General features: G+C 44.6%; 1 protein-coding gene across 1 annotated transcript in view; it reads left to right on the top strand.

Annotated features, from left to right (window-relative positions):
- The window catches only part of SNTB2 (syntrophin beta 2), an 838,367-nt gene that overhangs the window by 638,029 nt on the left and 175,329 nt on the right, over positions 1–25,009 (top strand). The window contains exon 5 of the mRNA XM_044082021.1: positions 16,038–16,234. Within this exon, the coding sequence (XP_043937956.1) occupies positions 16,038–16,234 (197 nt within the window). The remainder of the gene's footprint in view (positions 1–16,037; positions 16,235–25,009) is intronic.

Here is a 25,009-nt window from a genome sequence, read left to right as displayed (position 1 = left end):
TGAGACCATTTTTAGGGACCCAAAAACACTACCCCCTTTGATAGAAATTCCAGGGTTCTGGATAGATCGGGTAAGAAGGTATACACTTCTGCAACTTTGGCCATTAGGGCCTTAAACTGCCAGTTTCATATGTTAAAGTATCAGCAGCATGTTATTGGATTGCTTAAACAGAAAATTATGTTGATTCCTGACTGTGCTGAAAATAAAGATTTACAGGATTTAATGCATTCTGCTGAACAAGTTGGAAAACATACTTTGCAATGTGGTTTTGATTCATTAGAGGCATCTTGCAGGGCTGCTGTCACTGGGTCTGTACTTAGAAGGCATGCTTGGCTTAAGGAGCAATCTTTGCCAGATCATGTTAAAGCTAAATTACTGGATGGTTCCTTAAACTAAGACCACCTGTTTGGCAACAAAGCAGAAGTAGTACTTAAAAAGATGGAGGAAAAAGCTAAATCTATGCAAACTGTTAAAGATTTCCTGCAAGTACAGCCTCCCAGATTTAGTAGGCATTGGCCCTCTAAGAATTGGTACTTTCCTGCCTCTTCCAGGCCTTCTCAGTCCAAACCCAGAACCAGCAGAACACCCAGGCTTCAGTCCCAAGGTACTCACAGGTCTAAGCAGTGGGGGACTCCCACTTCCAAAGCAGTAGTAAGACTCCCCCCTATGGTAAGCACTCTCAATGACTTAACTTTAAAACCTTCCAAGCCCTACTGAACTGACTGTTCCTTTAGTGGATGAGATTGCCCTGCATGCAAATAATTGGGAACTCTTTACCCAGGACAAATGGGTTTTAAATATAGTTTCCCAAGTATACAGATTCCACTTCCACTCCTTACTAACCCCAAACGGTTGGCCAGATCTACCCCCAAATCAGTGGGCAGAGGCTCAAAAGCAAGTTCTCTCTCTTCTAAGCATCAGGGCTATTCAGCCTGTCCCAGTCGAAGAATGGGGGCAAGGTTTCTACTAGAGACTTTTCCTGGTACCCAGAAAAGACGATTCTTGGCATCCTATCCTGGACCTGTCTATCCTAAACACCTTTTTGTAATCCCAAAATTCAAGATGTTAACTCTTCATCAGCTGCTTCCCATGCTAGGTAAAAATGCCTGGTTGGCAACACTGGGTTTAAAGGAAGCCTACCTGCACATCCCAATAAGGGAATCTTGCAGAAGATACCTATGCTTCAGAGCAGGCTACATGCACTATCAGTTCTCTGCACTGCCCTTTGGCTTATCTACTGCGCCCTGGTTATTCACAAAGTGCCTAGCTCCAGTCATTGCATTTTGAAGGCAAAGAAATATTCAAATATACCCATACCTGGACGATTGTCTAATTCAGGCAGAAAGCCAGGACATACTATTAAATCATCTGGCATTTGTAAAGAAATTACTAACTTCTCTGGGGTACACCATAAACGAAAATAAATCACATCTTGTACCCTGCCAACAAATTGTATTCCTGGGAACAAGCTTGAATACAACTTCCCAGATGGTCTACCTCACGCCAGAGAAGCAAGTTCATTTGACAGCTTACTTCAAACTACTGGCCACAAAGACCCAGCTATCTGCAAGGAAAATACTGCAAGTCCTGGGGCTCATGGCCTCTTGTATTCTACTAATTCCATATGCAAGACTACATATGAGGAAACTACAGTGGTATCTAAAAAGCCTATGGTGTCAACATTCTCAAGACCTAGAAACAATGATTCTTATCATACCTTGTCTAAAAATAGAGTTCCTTTGGTGGGCAGAGGCCAGCCACCAAAACAAGGGACTACCCTTTCACATCACCCCCTGCCGCCCAAACCCTAACAACAGATGCATCAGACAATGCATGGGAAGCTCACCTGACAGGGAAGTGCATTCAGGGCAAATGAAACCCAAGTCAAATGCACCTGCATATCAATCAAAAAGAAATGTTAGCTGTACAGAATGCTTGGACAGCCTTCAAGTACCACATTCTTCCAGGACAATTATTAGTAAAGACGGACAACAGCACTGTTATGTGGTACATAAGCAGGGGAGAACCCACTCATACCCTCTCTGCAGACTAGCCATGGCTCTGTGGAACACAGCCTTGAGATACCAAGTGCACTTACAAGCTCATTTCCTGCCAGGCAAGCTAAATACACTGGCAGACGACCTAAGCAGAAATCTCATGAACCCACACGAGTGGAAATTGGAACCAAAGATATTCAACATGTTGAGAAACAAATGGGGGAGCCCAGAGATGGACCTGTTTGCCTCCCCTCAGAACTACCAATTGGACCAATTCTGCATAAGGACTCCCCACAAACAAGCTTGGAATGTGGATGCCCTGTCCTTCACCTGGAAAAACCTATCAATTTATGCCTTTCCCCCTCTGCCTCTCCTCTCCAAAGTGCTACTAATGATCAAACAGGACAAACCAAGGACAATACTAATTGCACCAGACTGGCCACGCCAACACTGGTACCCCCTCTTGCGCAGTGTATCACTGCTGGCACCATGGCACCTGCCTCAGACCCCTGCCCTGCTGTCCCAGCAGGAGGGACAGATTCTGCACCCACAGCTTCAAACCCTGAACCTTTCAGCCTGGCTAATTATCTGATCTCTGTTACCATCCCTCAGTAAGCAAGTGATGGATGTCATTCTGGAGGCAAGGAGGCCTAGTACTAGAAAATTCTAAGCTGAAAAATGGAAAAGATTCTGTTCCTGGAACCAGACTCAGGGGATGGGCACAGCAGGGCCCAGTTTACCTCAGATTCTTCAATACTTAACTGAGATGCTTCACAAGGGCCTTTCCTTTTCCTCCATCAAAATTCATGCCTCAGCCATTTCAGCTCATTACAATACAGAGCCACCCCTCTTCTCTCATCCACTGCTGAAGCAGTTCCTCAGAGGGCACAAACTTAAGACCACCCAGGAGAGCCCCTATTCCAGCCTGGGACCTTAACTTTGTATTGGAAAAGCTCACTCTACCTCCCTTTGAGCCAGCTGCAAATGCAGAGTTGAAATTCCTTTCTTGGAAGACAGCCTTCCTTCTAGTCATAGGTTCATACTAGGCTATCTGCCCTAGGGCATTTATAAGCCTAGCTGGAGTGTGTTTGGCTTTCGCCACCCATTTTAAATTAATTTTGCTATGCCCTTTTTCGAGGTTAGTATACTGTGCCTCTAACAGTGATACAGAAGTGATACCCGGAGTAAACCTATGATCTCCCATCCACTCATCAAGATTCCTCTTGAAGAGAGTCAATGAGGGACTCTGCCTAACCTGAACTGGGATTTTATTCCAGAGTGAAGGGAGCCTCTGGGTTATGAATCTGTCCCTCCAGCATGTCCTATTTATTTCAGTGCTGAGGTTCAAGTCTCTCGATCGCGTAGCTCGATGGGATTTGGATTTTCTGAGGTGCAGCATGTCCATTAATTCCGGGTTGGACATGGCTTTATACGTCAGGCACAGATCAACTCTGAGCAGGCGGTATGCCACTGAGTAGAGCTGGAGTTTCTTTAACCGGGCAGCATATGGCATCTGTTTGAGCCCTTTGATCCTCTTGGTGAGGTACTTTTGGGGTCTTTCCAGTTGCTGCAGGTGTCTGGTAAGGTACATCCCAAAAGGGGCATTGTACTCAATTATAGGCCTGATAAGGGATGAGTAAAGAGGCACGATGACCTCCCCTGATCTAGATGTGAATCCCTTCATGATTAGGTGGGCTATATAAAATGTTTTTCTAACCACTTTGGCCACTTGGTTTTCAATTGAGAGATTGCTATCAACTTGGGTCCCCAGGTCCCTAATTACTTCTTCCGTACTTAATGGAATACCACCTATGTGGTAATTTGTGGGCACTTTGTTTTTGCCAAAGGGGATGACTATACACTTTTTGGTGTTTAGCTTGAGGCTATGGCTCTGGCACCAGTTGTCTGTTTCTATGAGTCTCTTTTGTAGGATGCTTCTGTCGGCTGGAGAGTTGATTATGGCGCCTAGTTTGCAGTCATCTGCGAACTTGGTCAGTCACAGTCCTTCCGTATTGGCCTGTACCTCCGAGAAATGTATACCGAACAAGAGAGGTCCCGGGACTGAGCCTTGTGGGACGCCACTTGTAACTGGTTTGGAGTCTGACATGGCTCCAGCAATTCTAACCATGTGAGTTCTGTCCTTGAGCCAGTTTGCAACCCATCTAGTGACATAGGGGTTTATATTTAAGCTGGTGAGCTTATCTATAATGCCTGAGTGGGGTATTGTATCGAAGGCTTTTGCGAGGTCCAGGTAGGCTGTGTGGACCACCTACCCCTCGTCAATGGCCTTGGTGACTGTTTCAAAGAAATCGACCAGGTTTAAGAGGCAGGATCTGCCCTTAACAAAGCCGAACTGGGTAGGATCCAGGGTCTCTAGGTTCCCAATATCTTTATTTATGAGGTCCATGATGATCCTTTCCATAGCTTTGCAGACCAAGCTAGTCAGGCTTATGGGGCAATAGTTTCCAGGATCCATTGAGGCACCACCTTTGTGGAGAGTGACCACTGTTGCTGTATGCCACTCTTTGGGTACATATTCTGTAGTAAGGCTAAGATTGAACAGTAGTTTTATGTTTGGGTTTAGCTCTTCTTGGAGTTCATGTAGGACGCAGCCTGGGACACCGTCTGGTCCCATTGATGCTGTGTGTTTTGCTTTGGAGAGGGCGGCTCTTACCTGAGAATCTGAGATGTCAGGGGGGCAGAACTCTGCTGGGATAGATATTTGCCCTTTTGGTGGGGGGGGGGTTTGCACTGAACGTGTCAGCTAGGATGTTGGCAATGTCTGTGGGTTCGGTGTATTTTTTGTCATTTTGGACTAATTCTGAGCATATCTGGGAATTCCCACCCAGGTTCCTAACATAACTAAAGAAAGCCTTGTGATTATCCTTAGTGTCCTGTGCAATTTTTCTCTTGAAGCTGGCCTTAGACGATTTTATGAGTGCCCGTAGTTTTTTGCTAATACTGATCAGAGACGCCTTCCCTTTTTGGGATTTTCCTCTATGATATAGTAGCTTCCTCCTTCTATTGTATAGTTTGTTTATGGCTGGGGTCCACCAGACAGGACGTCTGCCTTTGGAGGATTGGGACTTGGTTTTATTTGGGATTGCATGATCCATGCATTCCTGAAGATGTTCATAGAATGCATTTATAAAGGATTCTGCGGTCTGGGCCGTATTTTCCACAGGCCCGGGGGCTTTGAAGGATTCCACCTCAGTTTTGAGGAGTGTGACATTTGCTTTATAGAAGCTTTTCACTGTAGTTTTCTGGGCAGGGGGTGGGGTTGGGATGTGTATATCCAGTGAGATTAGTTTATGGTCTGATTTTACCAGTGAGGGATACACTTCTGGTCTGGAGCATAGAGCCCCCATGTTGGTGATGATCAGGTCCAGTATGTTTTCCCCTCTTGTGGGAGTGGTAACAAGTTATTCCATAGCATTGGAGTTTATAAATTCTAGGAACCTTTGGGCTAGGGTGTTGGAGCTAGAGTAATGCTCCCAGTCTATGTTTGGGTAGTTGAAGTCGCCCAATATAATGGTGTTTGGAGAGACCTTCATATTTTCCAGTGTTTACAGGAAGGCCGAGTGGGGTTCCTGGGTTTGGGAGGGTGGTCTGTAGCAGGCTATAAACTGGAAGGCAGTTTTACCCACTGTTAGTTGCACATGGATAGTCTCTGATGCTTCGTGCTGTGCCACCAACCTGGAGGTGTGGATATCTTTGACGAATACTGATACTCCCCCTCCTTTTGTGGTTCGGTCCAAGTTTTGGGGCCGAAAAGCATGGTATGAGGTATAACCTGGTAGCGCTGGGGTGCTCTCGGGAGCCTTGAACCAGGTTTCTGTTACTGCACAGATATCGATGTTCTCCATGCTAAGGAGAGTTTTGAGTGCGTGCATCTTGAGGTTTAGACTTCTGGCGTTGAGTAGCATTACTCTTAGTTTCTTATCCCTTGTGATACCTATGGAGGTGGGTTTGTCTTTTGAGCCTTGCCTAAAAAGGCACTATGGGGTGGCAAAAGCCTTTGCCAATATCCGAAAGCCCAGGGGTGACAGGTCCAAGCCGTCCCTAGCAAAGCATCGTGGCTTGTCGAGCATGTCATCCCAGGCTGACAGGCATTGGATCCCCTTTGAATGACACCAATACTTAAGCCAATTGTTGAAATTGATCATCTTGTCTTCATATTGTGGCATCATTCTTGGTGAGGGTAAGATGCTACTCAAGGTCAGAGTCATACCGGCCTGGGCTACATGCTCAGAGAGCTCCTCTATGTCTCTTTTCATGTAGTCCAGGGAGGTACATCTCAGGTCATTCACACCAGCATGGACAGTGATTGAATCACTTCAGCAAGAAGGGTGTCTGAATTACAGGCCCTTATGGCTGTGGAGCCTTTCATCATCTTTCATGCAGACAGGGTGTCCCTCAGGACCAATCCCTCCTTCATGCCCAAGGTAGTATCCAATGTGGCTCTTAATCAGTCCATTCATTTGCCTACCTTCTTTTCTAATCCACAGAACAAAGGGAAACGAATACTGCACTCCTTGGACGTGCACAGACAACTTAGATTTTACTTGGACAGTACTAAGCCTCTTAGGAAATCTGAACAGCTGCTGGTTGCATTTGCTGCAGGGGCAGAGGGGAAGGCCATTTCAAAGCAAACCATTTCTAAGTGGACAGGCCATTGCATTCATTTCTGCTATAAGCACCATGGAAAACCTACCCCACAGGGAATAAGACCACATTCAACCAGGGCTGCATCTACCTCTACAGCCTTTCTCAGAGGTGTCCCTACCAGGGACATCCTAGAAACTGCTACCTGGAGTTCTGTACATACCTTCACCAAGCATTACCACTTGCCAATTTTTTCTAAATCCAGATCTGGATTTGCCACTGCAGTCTTGCAGGGCCTTATAGCTGGTCCTAATGCTATATAATTACCTCCTCCTATACTTAGCTTTGGGAATCTACCCAAATGTGATGACTGCAACAGTAAAACAGGAAGAACGTAGTACAGTTGTGTACACTTACCATAAATGTAGATGTTCGAGTGTATTCACTGTTGCAGTCCTGGTTACCCTCCCTCCAGTCCCCTGACTTCTGTTGACTATACCTCTGTTCTTGTTTACTCTGCTTAAAGCTTTCTGGTGTATTTGCTTTTTTGTTGGAGGTGTAACCTTGTATTTAACTGCTTCCCGTTATGGGGGCACCTGACATCTGCGGCAAGAAAAACTGATGTAATGGTGTCGGCTGCATGCTTTATACCTCTGACTACCTGACGTCATGGAAGATGAGACAGTAACCGATGCAGGACTGAAGACTTTGATAATCAGGCCGACTGAGGGCTACCTGCAAGCAGATAACCCAAATGTGATGACTACAACAGTGAATCCACTCGAACATCTACATTTTATGGTAAATGTACACAACTGTACTTTGTGCAGAAAGGTTAGTTACAGTGCTTCCATCTTTTACTGAAGGTTCTGTAGCTGTGCAGAAAGCTTACAGTGCTTCTGTCTAATACTAAAGGTTCTGTAATTGTGCAGAAAGGTTAGTTACAGTGCTTCTGTCTAATACTGAAGGTTCTGTAATTGTGCAGAAAGGTTAGTTATAGTGCTTCTGTCTCATACTGAAGGTTCTGTAATCGTGCAGAAAGGTTAGTTACAGTTTCCGTCTAATACTGAAGGTTCTGTAGTCGTGCAGAAAGGTTAGTTATAGTGCTTCTGTCTAATATTGAAGGTTCTGTAGTTGTGCAGAAAGGTCAGTTACAGTTCTTCTGTCTAATACTGAAGGTTCTGTAATTGTGCAGAAAGGTTAGTTATAGTGCTTCCGTCTAATACTGAAGGTTCTGTAATTGTGCAGAAAGGTTAGTTACAGTGCTTCCGTCTAATACTGAAGGTTCTGTAATTGTGCAGAAAGGTTGGATGTTCATCGTGTTACCCTGCTGCAGTCATCACACTTGGGTTATCCTGTCGTCAGGCGATCCCGTAGTCGGCCAGATTTCCAAAGTCTTGGTCCGACGTCGGTTGCTGTCGCCTCATCCCTGACATCAGTGCGCCAGGGGTACATATACTGCAACCGATGCCATTTTCTTCAGTCTTTCTTGCCGCGCGGTGCCCGAACCAGAAGCAGTTCGCATGTGCCGGTCGGCCGGCTCCTGAGATTGTCGAATTCGAATTTCAGACCGAAGTCTTCTATAAAGCTAAGTACCCCGTTGGGGAAACTTTTCTTGCCTCAGACCGATGTCAGAAAAAGTTAACAATTGTATTTCTTGTCGGAAGCAAATACCTCATAAGGATTTTCATTCTTATTGTATACCTTGCTTAGGCCCTGATCACAACGTCACTTCTTGTAGTTTTTGTGCTAGGTTTAATAAGCGTACTATTAAAAGACGATTTGATTTTGCACGACACTTTTTTGGTAGAAAATTTAACTATAACATGCCATCGGAGCTTCCGACTACCAGCGTGCACAAAAAGCGCAGGGACAAAGACCGACAGCCCAGACCTAAGCCCGATTCCAAGGCCTCGGTTGATCCGGTCTCCGGTTCTCCGGTTATCAGTGAGGCCCCGACGCAGTCCCTGACTACCACAATTCTGGAACCCGAGACCGCTACGGATATTTTGACGGAATGTACTAGGCCGACGCAGCCTTTTACTTCAGGCCCTTCTGACGATTTACCTTCCAAGGATGTCGGTGCTTCAGAAACGCCATCGGTTTCTGAAGGCGTATTCAGACCGACTCTTACAGTCAAAACGTTTTCCAAATCGAAGACTCCTAAATCAAAAAAGACCACACTTCAGTCTCCTGTTCAAGGCCCTATGCCTAAGAAACAGATGCCCAAAATGGCTGAAGATTTGATTTCTCTCATCAGGGGTTCTCAGCCTCCTCCTGACAAAAGGCCTAGACAAGAGGAAGATTCTGCTTCCTCTGAGCAACTGTCTATTTCTTCGGATTCCTCTGAGGACCAAGACTATTTCTTCTCTCCTTATGAAGATTCTGATGCTGAGGATTCTATTCCCTCAGCTTCTCCTCCTGAAGACTACTCTTTTGGGGAAACATTACACACTATGAGGGAACATTTTCACTGGGAAGGTCAGGATTACTCTGATTCCAAGAAAAGGCTCAGAGAGTTTCTTTTACTCCCCCAACACAGACCTCTTGCCATCCCTCCTGTTTTGGATATTGTGGAAGATGTCTATTTAGAATCCAGTTTCAACCCAAGCCTGACAGATACTACAGAGTTCCTGATTCCCACAAATTTCTTTACAAAAGTCCAGTAGCTGACCCAGAGACTATCTCCCAGGGTCCCAAGGGGGATAAGGCTTCCATGGCTAAAAACCCAGTACCTTCTGAAAGGGATTCAAGAGCACTAGACAGGTGGGTGAAAAAGGTTTACACCTCATCCACATTAGCTATGAGAGCACTAAACTGTCAATTTCATATGCTTAAGTATCAGCAATTTCTAAACTCTCAGTTAAAACAAAAGATAACCACCCTCCCTCAACAATCTGAAATGAAAGTAGTACAGGATTTGTTGCACGCCACCGAGCAGGTGGGCAAACATACCTTACAATGTGGGTTTGATTCTTTAGAGGCCTCCTGCAGAGCAGCTGTCACTGGATCAGTTATACGTAGGCATGCCTGGTTAAAGGAACAAAGTCTGCCTGATCATGTTAAAGCAAAACTACTAGATGCTCCCTTACAGCAGGATGTTCTTTTTGGAGTTAAAGCAGAAGAAGTTTTAAAGAAAATGGAAGATAAGGCAAAATCAATGCAGACAGTCAAAGATTTCCTACAAGTACAACCCCCTCGCTTCAGCAGAAACTGGCCAACAAAAAATTGTTCCTTTCCAGCCACTGACAGACCTCAGAGGGGTAAATACAGACGACCAAGGGGCAGAGGACAACCACAAGCCAAGTATAAACCTCGCCAATGGGGCATTCCAACCCAGAAGGAGAAGACAGGTCTCAACCCACCAGAAGGCAAACTCAATGACTTGCACCTCAGCTGGCCAAACGAAGCTCTTTTGTCAGCCCCCTTGGGGGGGAAACTAGCACTATTTGCAGACAACTGGCACATGGTCACAAAGGACAAATGGGTCCTAGACATAATTTCACGAGGATACAGATTCCACTTTCATACCTTGCCAATGAAAAGAGGAATGCCAAACCTGCCACAAAATCAATGGGCAGAGGCACAAAAGCAAATTACAGCTCTCATGAACATGAGAGCCATTCATCTGGTACCTACTCGAGAGCAAGGCCAAGGATTTTACTCAAGACTCTTTCTAGTGCCCAGAAAGGACAATGCCTGGAGACCAATTCTGGACCTTTCAATTCTAAACACTTACTCACAAGTACCCAAATTCAAGATGCTAACACTACAGCAGCTACTTCCCATGTTGGGCAAGGAAGCTTGGCTGGTAACGTTGGACCTCAAGGAGGCATACCTGCATGTCCCTATCAGACAAAGTTGCAGAAGATACCTCTGTTTCATTGCAGGTTCAACCCATTATCAATTCTCTGCACTGCCCTTTGGCTTATCTACTGTGCCCAGAGTTTTCACAAAATGCCTGGCACCAGTAATTGCATACTGCAGACAAAGAGGAATTCAAATATATCCATACCTGGACGACTGCCTCATCCGAGCAGAAAGAAAAGACATTCTCTTACATCATCTGGCTTTTGTGAAGCATCTACTAAATTGTCTGGGGTACACAGTAAACGAAAAGAAGTCAAAACTAGTACCCTCACAAAAAATGACATTCCTGGGTGCCAGCTTGGACACTAACGGCCCAGAAGGCTCATCTTACACCAGACAAGCAACTTCATCTGACTCAATATTTCAAGACAATGGCAACAAAGACCCAATTAACTGCAAGACAAATTCTGCAGGCTTTGGGCTTCATGGCATCTTGCATTCTGATAATACCATTTGCAAAACTGCATATGAGGAAATTACAGTGGTACCTAAAAAGCGTATGGTCTCAACACAGCCACAGCTTGGACACAGTGATATCTCTCATTCCCTGCCTTCAACAGGAATTTCTATGGTGGGCACAGGCATGTCACCTCAGCAAGGGTCAGCCTTTCACCTTGCCCCCAACCAGGCAAACTATCACAACAGATGCTTCAGACTATGCCTGGGGGGCACACACGGCAGGGCAATGCATTCAAGGCCTATGGACTGCAGAACAAAGAAATCTGCACATAAATCAAAAAGAAATGCTAGCTGTACAGAAAGCTCTGACAGCCTTCAAGGATCTACTACAGCCAGGACAACTTGCAATAAAGACGGACAACACCACAGTAATGTGGTACATAAACAAACAAGGGGGCACACATTCCTACCCTCTTTGCAGGCAAGCAATAATCTTATGGAACACAGCTCTGGCCTACCAAGTCCAGTTACAAGCTCAATTCCTGCCAGGACAGAAAAACACATTGGCAGACGACCTAAGCAGAAACATCAAAGATCCCCACGAGTGGAAACTAGACCCACAAATATTTACAATAATGACTCAAAAATGGGGTCTTCCAAATCTAGACCTGTTTGCCAGTCCTCAAAACTACCAACTGACAAAATTCTGTACAAGGACATTCCACCATCAAGCTTGGAAAGTGGACGCTCTCTTCTTCAGTTGGAAAAACCTGACAGCATATGCCTTTCCTCCATTACCTCTTCTCACAAAGGTTCTTCTGAAGGTCAAAAAGGAGAAACCTCGACTGATTCTCATAACCCCAGACTGGCCACACCAGCACTGGTACCCGCTATTGAAGAATATGGCTCACAGTCCACCATGGATATTGCCTCAAATACCTCATTTGCTCTCGCAGCAAAACAAACAGATTCTACACAGCCAGCTCAAAACCTTAAACCTGGCTGCATGGAAAATCAATTAAGCATCCAACCAGCCCCTCTTTCACAAGCAGTACTGGATGTTATTCTGGAAGCCAGGAGACCAAGCACCAGGAAGGCTTACTCGGGCAATTGGAAAAGGTTTTCTGCTTGGAACCAAGCTAAAGGCCAAGACACAACTCAGCCTCATATGCCTCACATTCTGCAGTATTTAGCTGAGATGTTGCACAAAAGGCTTTCCTTCTCCTCAATTAAAATCCATGCTTCAGCTATTTCAGCTCACTACGACACGAATCCACCTTTATTTTCAAATCCTCTTCTAAGGCAGTTCCTCAGAGGGGCAAAAAACATTAGACCACCTAGAAGAGCTCCTACACCAACATGGGACCTCAACTTTGTTCTGGAAAAACTAACGCTACCTCCCTTTGAACTAGCTTTCTCTGCAGACCTTCAGTTCCTTTCTTGGAAGACTGCCCTGCTCCTGGCAATAACTTCTGCTAGGAGAGTCTCAGAATTACAGGCACTAATGGCAGTGGAACCTTTCCTCATTTTTCATCAAGACAGAGTTTCTCTACGAACTAATCCTTCCTTCATGCCTAAGGCGGTTTCCAGTGTAGCTTTAAATCAAACCATCCACCTACCCACTTTCTTCCCCAATCCACAGAACAAAGGTGAGAGACTCCTGCATTCCTTGGACATTCACAGGCAGCTTCGTTACTACTTGGATAAAACTAAGGCTTTCAGAAAAACTGACCAGCTCTTTGTATCGTACGCTACAGCTTCTCAAGGCAGGGCCATATCCAAGCAAACCATTTCTAAATGGATAGGCCATTGCATACGGTTCTGCTATACCCATCATGGAAAACCAGTTCCTGCTAGCATAAGGCCCCACTCCACCAGGGCAGCAGCTACATCTACAGCCTTCCTCAGGGGGGTGCCAACCAAGGATATTCTGGAAGCTGCAACTTGGAGTTCAGTACACACCTTCACCAAACACTACCACTTACCACTTTACTCTAAGACTAGAGCTGGTTTTACCACTGCAGTTTTGCAGGGCCTGCTAGCCTCTTCTAACCCTGTTTGATTCCACCTCCCATCCTTAGCTTTGGGATTCAACCCAAGTGTGACTGCAGCAGGGTAACACGAACATAGTACAGTTTTGTACCTACCATAAATGTTGATGTTGGAGTGTTCACCCTGCTACAGTCCAGGTTACCCCTCCCTCCAACCTCCTCTGATCTTCTGGCTAAATCTCTGCTATGCCTTTCTGATGTATTTGCGTATAGCTGAAGGGATCTTGTGTTTGTACAGTGTTCTCACCATTTTGTACTAATTTGGATCACATTTTTGGGGGCACCTGACATCTGGGGCAAGAAAAACTGAAGAAAATGGCGTTGGTTGCAGTATATGTACCCCTGGCGCACTGACATCAGGGATGAGGCAACAGCAACCGACGTCGGACCAAGACTTTGGAAATCCGGCCGACTGCGGGACCGCCTGACGACAGGATAACCCAAGTGTGATGACTGCAGCAGGGTGAACACTAACATCTACATTTATGGTAGGTACAAAACTGTACTTTATAGTGCTTCCGTCTAATACTGAAGGTTCTGTAATTGTGCAGAAAGGTTAGTTACAGTGCTTCCGTCTAATACTGAAGGTTCTGTAGTCATGCAGAAAGGTTAGTTACGGTGCTTCTGTCTAATACTGAAGGTTCTGTAGTCATGCAGAAAGGTTAGTTACAGTGCTTCCGTCTAATACTGAAGGTTCTGTAGTCATGCAGAAAGGTTAGTTACAGTGCTTCCGTCTAATACTGAAGGTTCTGTAGTCGTGCAGAAAGGTTAGTTACAGTGCTTCCGTCTAATACTGAAGGTTCTGTAGATGTGCAGAAAGGTTAGTTACAGTGCTTCCGTCTAATACTGAAGGTTCTGTAGTCGTGCAGAAAGGTTAGTTACAGTGCTTCGCCTAATACTGAAGGTTCTGTAGTCATGCAGAAAGGTTAGTTACAGTGCTTCTGTCTAATACTGAAGGTTCTGTAGATGTGCAGAAAGGTTAGTTACAGTGCTTCCGTCTAATACTGAAGGTTCTGTAGTCATGCAGAAAGGTTAGTTACAGTGCTTCCGTCTAATACTGAAGGTTCTGTAGTCATGCAGAAAGGTTAGTTACAGTGCTTCCGTCTAATACTGAAGGTTCTGTAGTCATGCAGAAAGGTTAGTTACAGTGCTTCCGTCTAATACTGAAGGTTCTGTAGATGTGCAGAAAGGTTAATTACGGTGCTTCTGTCTAATACTGAACGTTCTGTAGTCGTGCAGAAAGGTTAGTTACAGTGCTTCCGTCTAATACTGAAGGTTCTGTAGTCATGCAGAAAGGTTAGTTACAGTGCTTCCGTCTAATACTGAAGGTTCTGTAGTCATGCAGAAAGGTTAGTTACAGTGCTTCCGTCTAATACTGAAGGTTCTGTAGATGTGCAGAAAGGTTAATTACGGTGCTTCTGTCTAATACTGAACGTTCTGTAGTCGTGCAGAAAGGTTAGTTACAGTGCTTCCGTCTAATACTGAAGGTTCTGTAGTCATGCAGAAAGGTTAGTTACAGTGCTTCCGTCTAATACTGAAGGTTCTGTAGTCATGCAGAAAGGTTAGTTACAGTGCTTCCGTCTAATACTGAAGGTTCTGTAGATGTGCAGAAAGGTTAGTTACAGTGCTTCCGTCTAATACTGAAGGTTCTGTAGATGTGCAGAAAGGTTAGTTACAGTGCTTCAGTCTAATACTGAAGGTTCTGTAGTCATGCAGAAAGGTTAGTTACAGTGCTTCCGTCTAATACTGAAGGGTTCTGTAGGTGTGCAGAAAGGTTAGTTACAGTGCTTCCGTCTAATACTGAAGGTTCTGTAGTCATGCAGAAAGGTTAGTTACAGGGCTTCCGTCTAATACTGAAGGTTCTGTAGTCGTGCAGAAAGGTTAGTTACAGTGCTTCCGTCTAATACTGAAGGTTCTGTAGTCGTGCAGAAAGGTTAGTTACAGTGCTTCCGTCTAATACTGAAGGTTCTGTAGTCATGCAGAAAGGTTAGTTACAGTGCTTCTGTCTAATACTGAAGGTTCTGTAGATGTGCAGAAAGGTTAGTTACAGTGCTTCCGTCTAATACTGAAGGTTCTGTAGATGTGCAGAAAGGTTAGTTACAGTGCTTCCGTCTAATACTGAAGGTTCTGTAATTGTGCAGAAAGGTTAGTTACAGTGCTTCCGTCTAATACTGAAGGTTCTGTAATTGTGCAGAAAGGTTAGTTACAGTGCTTCCGTCTAATACTGAAGGGTCTGTAGTCGTGCAGAAAGGTTAGTTATAGTGCTTCCGTCTAATACTGAAGGTTCTGTAATTGTGCAGAAAGGTTAGTTACAGTGCTTCCGTCTAATACTGAAGGTTCTGTAGTCATGCAGAAAGGTTAGTTACAGTGCTTCCGTCTAATACTGAAGGTTCTGTAATTGTGCAGAAAGGTTAGTTACAGTGCTTCTGTCTAATACTGAAGGTTCTGTAATTGTGCAGAAAGGTTAGTTACAGTGCTTCCGTCTAATACTGAAGGTTCTGTAATTGTGCAGAAAGATTAGTTACAGTGCTTCCGTCTAATACTGAAGGGTCTGTAGTCGTGCAGAAAGGTTAGTTATAGTGCTTCCGTCTAATACTGAAGGTTCTGTAATTGTGCAGAAAGGTTAGTTACAGTGCTTCCGTCTAATACTGAAGGTTCTGTAGTCATGCAGAAAGGTTAGTTACAGTGCTTCTGTCTAATACTGAAGGGTTCTGTAGGTGTGCAGAAAGGTTAGTTACAGTGCTTCCGTCTAATACTAAAGGTTCTGTAGTCGTGCAGAAAGGTTAGTTACGGTGCTTCCGTCTAATACTGAAGGTTCTGTAGTCGTGCAGAAAGGTTAGTTACAGTTCTTCCATCTTATACTGAAGGCTGGTGAATACAGGTGTTAAGAACTCTATCTGTTGGTGTTCTATGAGATGCTTGCCCTTTCTATTTGTGTGTCTTGTTAGGTTATACAGCTCATCACACAGTGCTTCATCTGCAGAACTTGAGCCAACAGGGTTTTATTTACTAAGAAATTAGTCATTCCGTCAAAGGAACAATTCCTAGATTTATTAAGAAATGACATGTGAAGGAAGGTTCTGTGTGTGTTTTAAGTTTGTGTGTCTTTTTACAGGTTAGTCCACTCTGGCGCTACACGGGGGTCTCCTTCCATTGGATCAGAGCTGACCTTTGCCACAAGAACAGGTTCCCCTCATGGAGTCGACATGCACCTATTCAGAGTGGAGATGCAGAGGGATCTCTCTTCTTGGACGAGGATGTTGGTGCAGGGTTGCCATGCTGCTGCAGAGCTTATTAAGGAAGTGTCACTGGGTACGTGAGCTATGTAGTTTTGTACTTACTGCATTTTGCTTTGGAAATGTATTCTTTGTGTAGACGTGCAACGAAACATTGCTGGTCTGTGCCTCAGTAAGTGGGTGACAGAGATTGAGTAGTTGTATAATAAAATTAAAAATCTGCAGTTCTGCAACATTCTGATGCTCTCTGGCTTTTTTTTTCCTGAATGGAGATACCAGAACTGAGTAATGGTGAGTAATCAGTTTAACAAAGGGGTCAAATGTTGAGGTAGTCCACAGCTCAAGGATTTGCAGAAATTCTTGATGCTGCTTTCACTTCTGCTAACTTTGCTTTGTCATGATAACATCTGTTAAGCAACTAAGATGGCTGGCCCAAGGCCCTTTATGGCCATGACTCAGGCCACAGACATGAGAATAGTATAATGACCTAAACTACAAGTTACAAGCTCGTTCATCAGCAACCAGCTCCTCATATTCACCCCTCCCCCCCCAGAAGTGGCATGACCCTCAAAGGATGCTTGTATTAGATGGAGGATTGTAGAGAGTGGAACCTGTCGAGAGGGTCAGGGGTCCATGTAGAACGTTGGTGCATGTCATTGTTGTAGAGGGCAAAGCTGATAATTCAGATATTTACTAAGTTTGTTCTTGATAAGTTGTCCTACACCCATATCACATTAGGGCAAGACATAAGTGTTCAGTAGCCATTTTAATGACTGTAGAAACAGGCAGCTGAGTTAATATATACAAATGGATGCTATATGTAATTTATCAAATGCATCCAACGTTTGGAAATCATTGAAGGAATTAGTACTCACACAGCTAATTACAGTACTATAGAATGAACGGTTTTATATGCCAAAATTTGTAACAAGGAAGGAATTTTGTGCAATTATTATATGCAGTAAGAATGACAGACTGTACTGTAGACAGAGAAGTAATGGGTTTTTGAGTTAAATTAAGTCAAGTCAAAAGTCTGGAAAACCCCCTTCCAGTTTTTGTCAAGAATATATTTGACAGGACTGCTTCCATTACTATACAGCAAAACCATAGATTTATTCCTATCGCTACCAGATGTCCTTCATGGATGCATCTGCAGTCATAACAAATGGGTTGTCCTGTCGTCAGGCAGCCCTTCGGTCGGCCGGATTCCAAAGTCCGGGTCCGGCTTCGGCTGATGTCGCACTTCACCCGACGTCATCTCTGCTGGTCTTCGGGTATAAAGGCATCAGCCGACGCCATTTTCCTTAGTCTTTCTTGCCGCGTGGCGCCCGAAGCAGAAGCTGTTCGCAAGTGCCGGTCGGTCAGATCCAGAGATTACTACTACCGAATACTACTTCGAAGACTTCTAAAAAGCTAAGTACCCCGTTGGGGACTCTTTCTTGCCTCAGCCCATGTCAGAAAAAGTCAATAACTGTTTAACTTGTGGGAAACAAATACCTCATAAAGATTTCCACTCTTACTGTTTGCCTTGCTTAGGCCCAGACCACGACGTAGCAGCCTGTTCGGCCTGTGCTTCCTTCAACCGACGAACGCTTAGGCGCCGGTCGGAGTTTGCTGAACAGTTTTCGGCTCAGATTTTGCGTACATTATGCCGTCGGATCCTCCGACTACCCAAATTGTTAAAAACGCAAAGAAAAAGACCGACACTCGTGGTCCGCGGTTTCGGCCGAAACCACGGTTAAGCAAGCCGCGAGTGTCTCGGTTTCGGCCGAAACCGAGAAAACCGGTCAATCTTCAGCCGAATCCATGACTACTACTGAGGCTCCTGCTACCTTACCTGAATCAGCCTCAGAAATTTTGCCTACAACTGTGGCTCCTACTGATCTATCAGACACCATCCCTTTGGATATCTCTACCCCAGCACGTGGTGCTGCTAGGCCTCCTGCAGCCATGTCTATTAAGGCCTTTGCCAGGGCTAAAGCAGCCAAATCAGCTAAATCAGTGCCTGTTAAACCACCCTCACTCAGGCCCACTTCCAGTTCACAAATGCTTACTCTGGCAGAAGATTTAATATCCTTAATTAGTGGATCCCAATCTCACCCAGACAGGGCCTCTCAGCTCCCAGAAAAGAGACCTAGAGCAGAGCCCCCCGAGCCTGTGTCCTCTGATGATTCTGCGGATGACTCAGCCATTACACACCAGCCAGAGGCTCCTTTTTCCAATTATGAAGATTCAGATGCTGAAGAATCCATTCCAGCTGCCTCTCCACCAGAGGAATTCTCCTTTGGGGAAACCTTACATGCCATGAGAGAACAATTCCAATGGCAGGGACAAGATTTCTCAGATTCAAGAAAAAGGCTTAGGACTTTTCTGCACTTACCACAACATAGGCCCTTAGCTATACCTCCTGTCCTATCTGTTGTGGACGATGCATTTAATGATGTCTGCACTGCACCTGATTCTTTACCTCCAGCCCCTGCCAAACCAGATAGATTTTACAGGGTGCCAGACACTCATCACCACCTATACAAGGCCCCACTTGTAGACCCCAAAACTATATCCCAGGGGCCTAAGGCAGTAGCCTCGACCACAGCAAAAAACCCTATTCCCTCTGAAAGGGAATCCAGGTCCTTAGAGAGATGGGGGAAAAAAGTCTACACCTCTGCTACTCTCTCAGCTAGAGCTTTAAACTGTCAGTTTCACATGATCCAATACCAATAGTTTATGCTTGATCAGTTAATTAAAAAGCTGTCCTCTGATGAATCTTTAGATAAGAAATATGTATTAGAAATGGTGAATAACATCCAACAGGTTAGTAACCATTCTTTAAAATGTGGCTATGATGCACTGGAGGCTTCATTTAGATCAGCCATGACTGGCACAGTGATAAGAAGGCATGCATGGTTGAAAGAACAGGTCTTACCGGATCATGTTAAAGCTAAGCTATTGGATACTCCTATGGATAAGGCCAGTCTATTTGGGGAACCTGCCCAGCAGGTAATGAAGAAAATGGAAGAGAAGGCAAAATCTGTACAAACAGTTAAAGATTTCCTACAGGTTCAGCCCCAAGGTTTAGCAGGAACTGGCCTGCCAAAAATTGGTCCTTTCCTGACTCCACAAGATCACAAAGGGGCAGAAACAGACGCTCTAGGGGCAGAAATCAATCCAGAGGAGGTGCCTACAGAGGACGACAGTGGCAAGGCAATAACCGAGGCACAGACACAACCACTGCCACTGCAACAGGACAATCACAGTGACTTGGCTCTGACTCCGCCTACCAGGAAGCAAATAGCAGCACCACTAGGCGGAAAGTTAGCCTTATTCTCGAAAAATTGGCACTATATTACAAAAGACAAGTGGATTTTGCAAAGCATAGACCAAGGCTACCGGTTCCACTTCCACACTTTACCAGTAAAAAGAGGAATGCCAAACCTGCCCCCAAATCAAAAAATAGAAGCCCTGCACCAGATAGCGGAATTAATAAAGATGAGAGCTGTGGAAAGGGTGCCAATAACAGAACAGGGCAAAGGATTCTACTCCAGACTCTTCCTAGTACCAAGAAAAGAGAAAAATTGGAGACCTATTCTCAACCTGTCCATCTTAAACACATACATCACTGTCCCAAAATTCAAAATGCTGACCCTACAGCAACTTCTTCCCATGCTGGGCAAGGAGTGTTGGCTGGTAACTCTAGATCTCAAGGAGGCATACCTGCACGTCCCCATTCAACCAAATTGCAGAAGATACCTCAGATTTCTTGCAGGATCAGAGCATTATCAATTCTCAGCATTGCCCTTTGGCTTATCTACTGCGCCCAGAGTATTCACAAAATGCCTGGCATCAGTAATCGCTCACTGCAGAGTACAGGGAATCCAAATTAATCCATATCTGGACGACTGCCTGTTACAAGCGGACAACAAAAGCAAGCTGACAACAGATTTACAAAGGGTCATTTTACTTGCTACAAGCCCTGGGATACACAGTCAATTTACAAAAGTCAAGGCTGATACCATCCCAGACAAGAACTTTCTTGGGCGCGGAATTGGACACAGTAAAACAGATGGCATTCCTAACTGCAGAAAAACAAAAAGAACTCCCTCTTTACTTCTTGGCATTAACAAAGCAGAACAAACTAACAGCAAGAAAAGTTCTGCAGGCCTTGGGCTTCATGGCATCATGCATAATCTTGGTCCCACATGCCAGACTGCATATGAGAAAGTTACAGTGGTACCTAAAGAATTTATGGTCTCAACACAGACACAGCTTAGAAACAGAAATACCACTAATCCCATGCTTAAAACAGGAGTTCCTATGGTGGGCTCGGGCATGCCAGTCAAACCCAGGCTTACCCTTCCACAACTTTCCAGCAAACCAAACCATCACAAAGGATGCCTCAGACCTAGGATGGGGGGCACACATGCTGGACAAATGCGTACAAGGACTGTGGACTCAGGACCAACTGCACCTGCACATAAACCAAAAAGAAATGCTGGCAGTAAAACTGGCAATCCTAAAATTCAGACCATTCCTCAAAGAAGGCCATTTGATGATAAGGACAGACAACACCACAGTCATGTGGTACATCAACAAACAGGGAGGCAATCATTCTTACCCCCTATGCAGAATGACTTTGGCCTTTGGAATCTGGCTCTCAGCTACAACATCCAGTTACAGGCAATATTTGTACCGGGAAAAGAGAACACCCTAGCAGACATTTTAAGCAGAACCACCTCGGATGCTCACGAATGGATGCTACACCCGGACATCTTCAAGGCCATCACAAAGAAATGGGGAATGCCACAAATAGATCTATTCGCTTCCCCACAAAATCACCAGCTCAAAAAATTCTGCACAAGGACATTCCACCCACTTGCATGGAAGGTGGACTCTCTATCCTTCAGCTGGAAAGGCCTGACAGCATATGCATTTCCACCTCTTCCGTTGATGCACAAGGTACTACTGAAAATCAAAGAGGAACGTCCAAGGATAATTCTGATAGCTCCAAACTGGCCAAGACAACACTGGTACCCATTGCTGAGGAGCATGTCTCGGGAGAATATGTGGTCAATACCCCTGATGCCTCTGATGTTAACTCAGAACAACTACAACATCATACATCCAAACCTAAAAACCTTGCAACTGACTGCCTGGAACATCACATAGCAGTAACTAACCCAGACCTCTCACAAAGGGTTAAAGACATTATCCTTGAAGCCCGCAGACCTTCAACAAGAAGGAACTATGCAGGAAAATGGAAAAGGTTCGTCATTTGGAGTACTGAAAGAGGAAAAGATGTGTCGAACATAGATATTGCTTTCTGGAGTACTTTGCAGAGCTTCTACATACAGGCCTGTCCTATTCCTCCATCAAGATACATGCATCAGCTATTTCAGCTGAATACAGCTTTGATCCTCCTGTCTTTTCACATCCTCTACTCAGGCAGTTCCTCAGAGGAATCAAGAATGTAAAACCTCCCAGGAAACCACCATTACCAGCATGGGACTTGAATTTTGTACTAGAAAAGTTGACACTCCCTCCGTTCGAACCAGCAGCAACAGCAGATCTACAACACCTGTCATGGAAAACTGCTTTCCTACTGGCTATTACTTCAGCAAGGAGGGTTTCGGAACTACAGGCCTTCATGGCAGTGCAACCCTTCTTAATCTTCCATCAAGATTAGGGTGTCCATGAGAACTAATCCTACATTTATGCCTAAGGTGGTATCCAGAGTGTCTTTAAACCAGGCAATCCACCTACCTACCTTCTTTCCCAATCCACAAAACAGAGGTGAAAGAATAATGCATACCTTGGATGTACATAGACAGTTACGCTACTACCTGGACAGAACCAAAGGTAACAGAAAAACTGACCAGCTCTTTGTAGCCTATGCAACAGGAAGGGAAGGAAAAGCAATTTCCAAACAGACAATCTCCAAATGGATAGGAAATTGCATAAGATTCTGTTACTCCTACCATGGAAAACCAATTCCACAGAACATAAGACCTCATTCTACAAGGGCTACAGCCACTACAACAGCTTTTTTAAGAGGAGTGGCAACCAAGGACATTATTGAGGCGGCTACTTGGACCTCCGTGCATACATTTGCCAAGCATTATAATTTACCTCTGTATTCTAGATCCCGAGCAGGGTTTGCCACTGCTGTTCTGCAAGGGATCCTGACTACACCATAATTATTATTCCTCCTCCCCTAGTTTGGCTATGGTATTCTACCCATTTGTTATGACTGCAGATGCATCCATGAAGGACATAGTACAGTTTTGTACCTACCATAAATGTAGATGTCCGAACTTGATAGCATCTGCAGTCAGGATTACCCTCCTCCTTCCCTCTGCGGTACTCCTAGGGTATTTACCCTCCTAATAGCTAGCTGGGGGTCTCTTATGGTGTATTTGTTTGTATATATGTACATACATGTTTATTTTTTGTGTTTGCCTTCTACTATTTTGGAAACATTGGCATTTATCCAAAATTTAGCTTTCCAAGAGGGCAATTGGCATCTGGGGCAAGAAACACTGAGGAAAATGGCGTCGGCTGATGCCTTTATACCCAAAGACCAGCAGAGATGACGTCGGGTGAAGTGCGACATCAGCCGAAGCCGGACCCGGACTTTGGAATCCGGCCGACCGAAGGGCTGCCTGACGACAGGACAACCCATTTGTTATGACTGCAGATGCTATCCAGTTCGGACATCTACATTTATGGTAGGTACAAAACTGTACTTTTTCTTTCCACCATCAAAATTATAAGGAAACGTTAAAATCGGCCAATGTAATTTGTACATATTACCTGTAGCATAGCCAGCCAATGTATTAAGCAATGACACAGGATATTTCATATTCAAAACCATGTCCTTCAATATATCTTATAACCTTTTCAGACAAACCATCGTCTGTTGTCAGTCCAGACATCACCAAATTCATTTTTGCCATAATGTGTGCTGATTAGTAAAATAAAGGTAACAACTTAAAATGTGTAGTATTTCAGACTGAATACAGAGTTGGCTAAGTTTTTCTTGCCTCAGTATTTAACCGATGTCAGAAAAAGTGAATAACTCTTGTGCTAGATTTAACAAAGTCTCAGGCAGATACTTTACTGTTACAGGATGTGCCCTCTCAGGGTAGGCTTTTAGAGGAAGGCCAAGTTCAGCTTCTGTAGGGCTTCTCCTGCTTAAAATGGCAGAAGATTTGATTACTCTGATTAGAGGTTCTATGCCCCCACCTGATAAGAGGCCTAGGTGGAACAGGTTTTCATTTTCAGAGACTCTTCATGAGAGCACTTTAAATGGGAAGAAGATTACTCTGACTCCAGAATAGCTATTCCTCCTGTGTTGAATGTGGTGGAGGGTTTTGCAGAGGCTTCTCTGAACCCTGATTCCTTGCCTCCTGCTCCTGTTAAGCCTGATAGGTATTATAGGGTGCCCAAGCTCATAAGTATTTGTTTAAGAGTCCAACTGTTTCTCAGGGGCCTAAAGGTGTTAAAGCTTCTGTGGTTAAAAATCCTGTACCCTCTGATAAAGAGGCAAGGGCTTTGGATAGGAGCCATGAGGGCGTTGAATTGTCAATTTCATATGCTGAAATATCAGAATTATCTCCTTTCACAATTGAAATCTAAGGTGGATGCTTGGAAGGTATTGGTTCATGTGTCTGAACAAGTGGGTAAGCATTCTTTGCAGTGTGGTTTTGATGCTGTTCAGGCCTCGGGTGGCTGCTACTAGACATGCATGGTTGAAGGATCAGAATTTAGCTGAGCATGTTAAGACTTTACAGTCTGATGTGTTCTATGCAGACTGTTAAAGATTTTTGCAGGTGCAGTTGGCCTGCTAAGGGGTGGACATATCCTGCTTATGGTTTCAGCTGCCAGTGTGTCTCTTTTCAAAGAAAACAATGCCCCTTCAAAGGCATGATGTTCCTCCTCCAAGCTATTCAGCCAGTCCCTGTGTCAGAATATCCTCAACACTTATCTGGACATTCCCAAGTTCAAGCAGAAAGTATCTGCGGTTTCAACTGGAGATTTTCATTATCAGTTCTCTGCATTGCCTCTGGCTCCAGTGATAGCTTCTGGCTCAAGAAAAGCATCTGGAATATGTCATAGCAGTGCTAAGATGCCTAGGGTATTCTGTGGACATGTGCTTTCTGGGTGTGAGACTGAATACAGCAGCCCAGATGGCCTTTCAAAAGGTCTGTCACTTTACTTCCATCAACTATCTGACTGCAAGGACAGTCCTTCAAGCATTAGGGTTCATGGCATCTTGTATTCTGGTGCTTCCCAATGCCAAACTGCATATGAGGAAGCTGCAATGGTATCTCACCAAGATTTGGACACTGTCATTCAAATAATACCTTGCCTTCAAGGAATTCTTGTGGTGGGCTCAGGAATGTCACCTAAACAACACTGCTTGGGAGCTCATCTAAATGGAAAGTGGATACAAGACAAGTGGCCTGCCAGACTACAGCATCTACATATCAACATGAAGGAGATGTTAGCAGTCCAGTTTGCATTTACTTCCAGGGGACAGACAACACAACTGTCATGTGGTATGCAGGCAAGCAATGATTCTATGGGAGAGCAACTGACTCTTCAGGTTTCTGCTCCTAGCAGATGTATTAAGCAGACAAATCATGGATCCTGGAAACTGGATCTTCATGTATTTCAAAAATTGACAGTGTCATGGGGAACTCCAGACATAGATCTGTTCCACTAAACCACCAGCTGCCAAAGTATTGCACATCACACAGCTTGAAAGTGGATGTTCAGTTGGAAAAACCTTCATGTCTATTTCCACCTCTACCTCTTCTTCCAAAGGTATTACTAAAGGTCAGACAGGACAGGC

The sequence above is a fragment of the Protopterus annectens genome, chromosome 8.part1, assembly GCF_019279795.1.
Source record: "Protopterus annectens isolate FY-2018-M chromosome 8.part1, PAN1.0, whole genome shotgun sequence".
Taxonomy (NCBI): domain Eukaryota; kingdom Metazoa; phylum Chordata; order Ceratodontiformes; family Protopteridae; genus Protopterus; species Protopterus annectens.
Note: the sequence above shows the minus strand (reverse complement) of the source record. Positions and strands in the feature narration are given on the sequence as shown.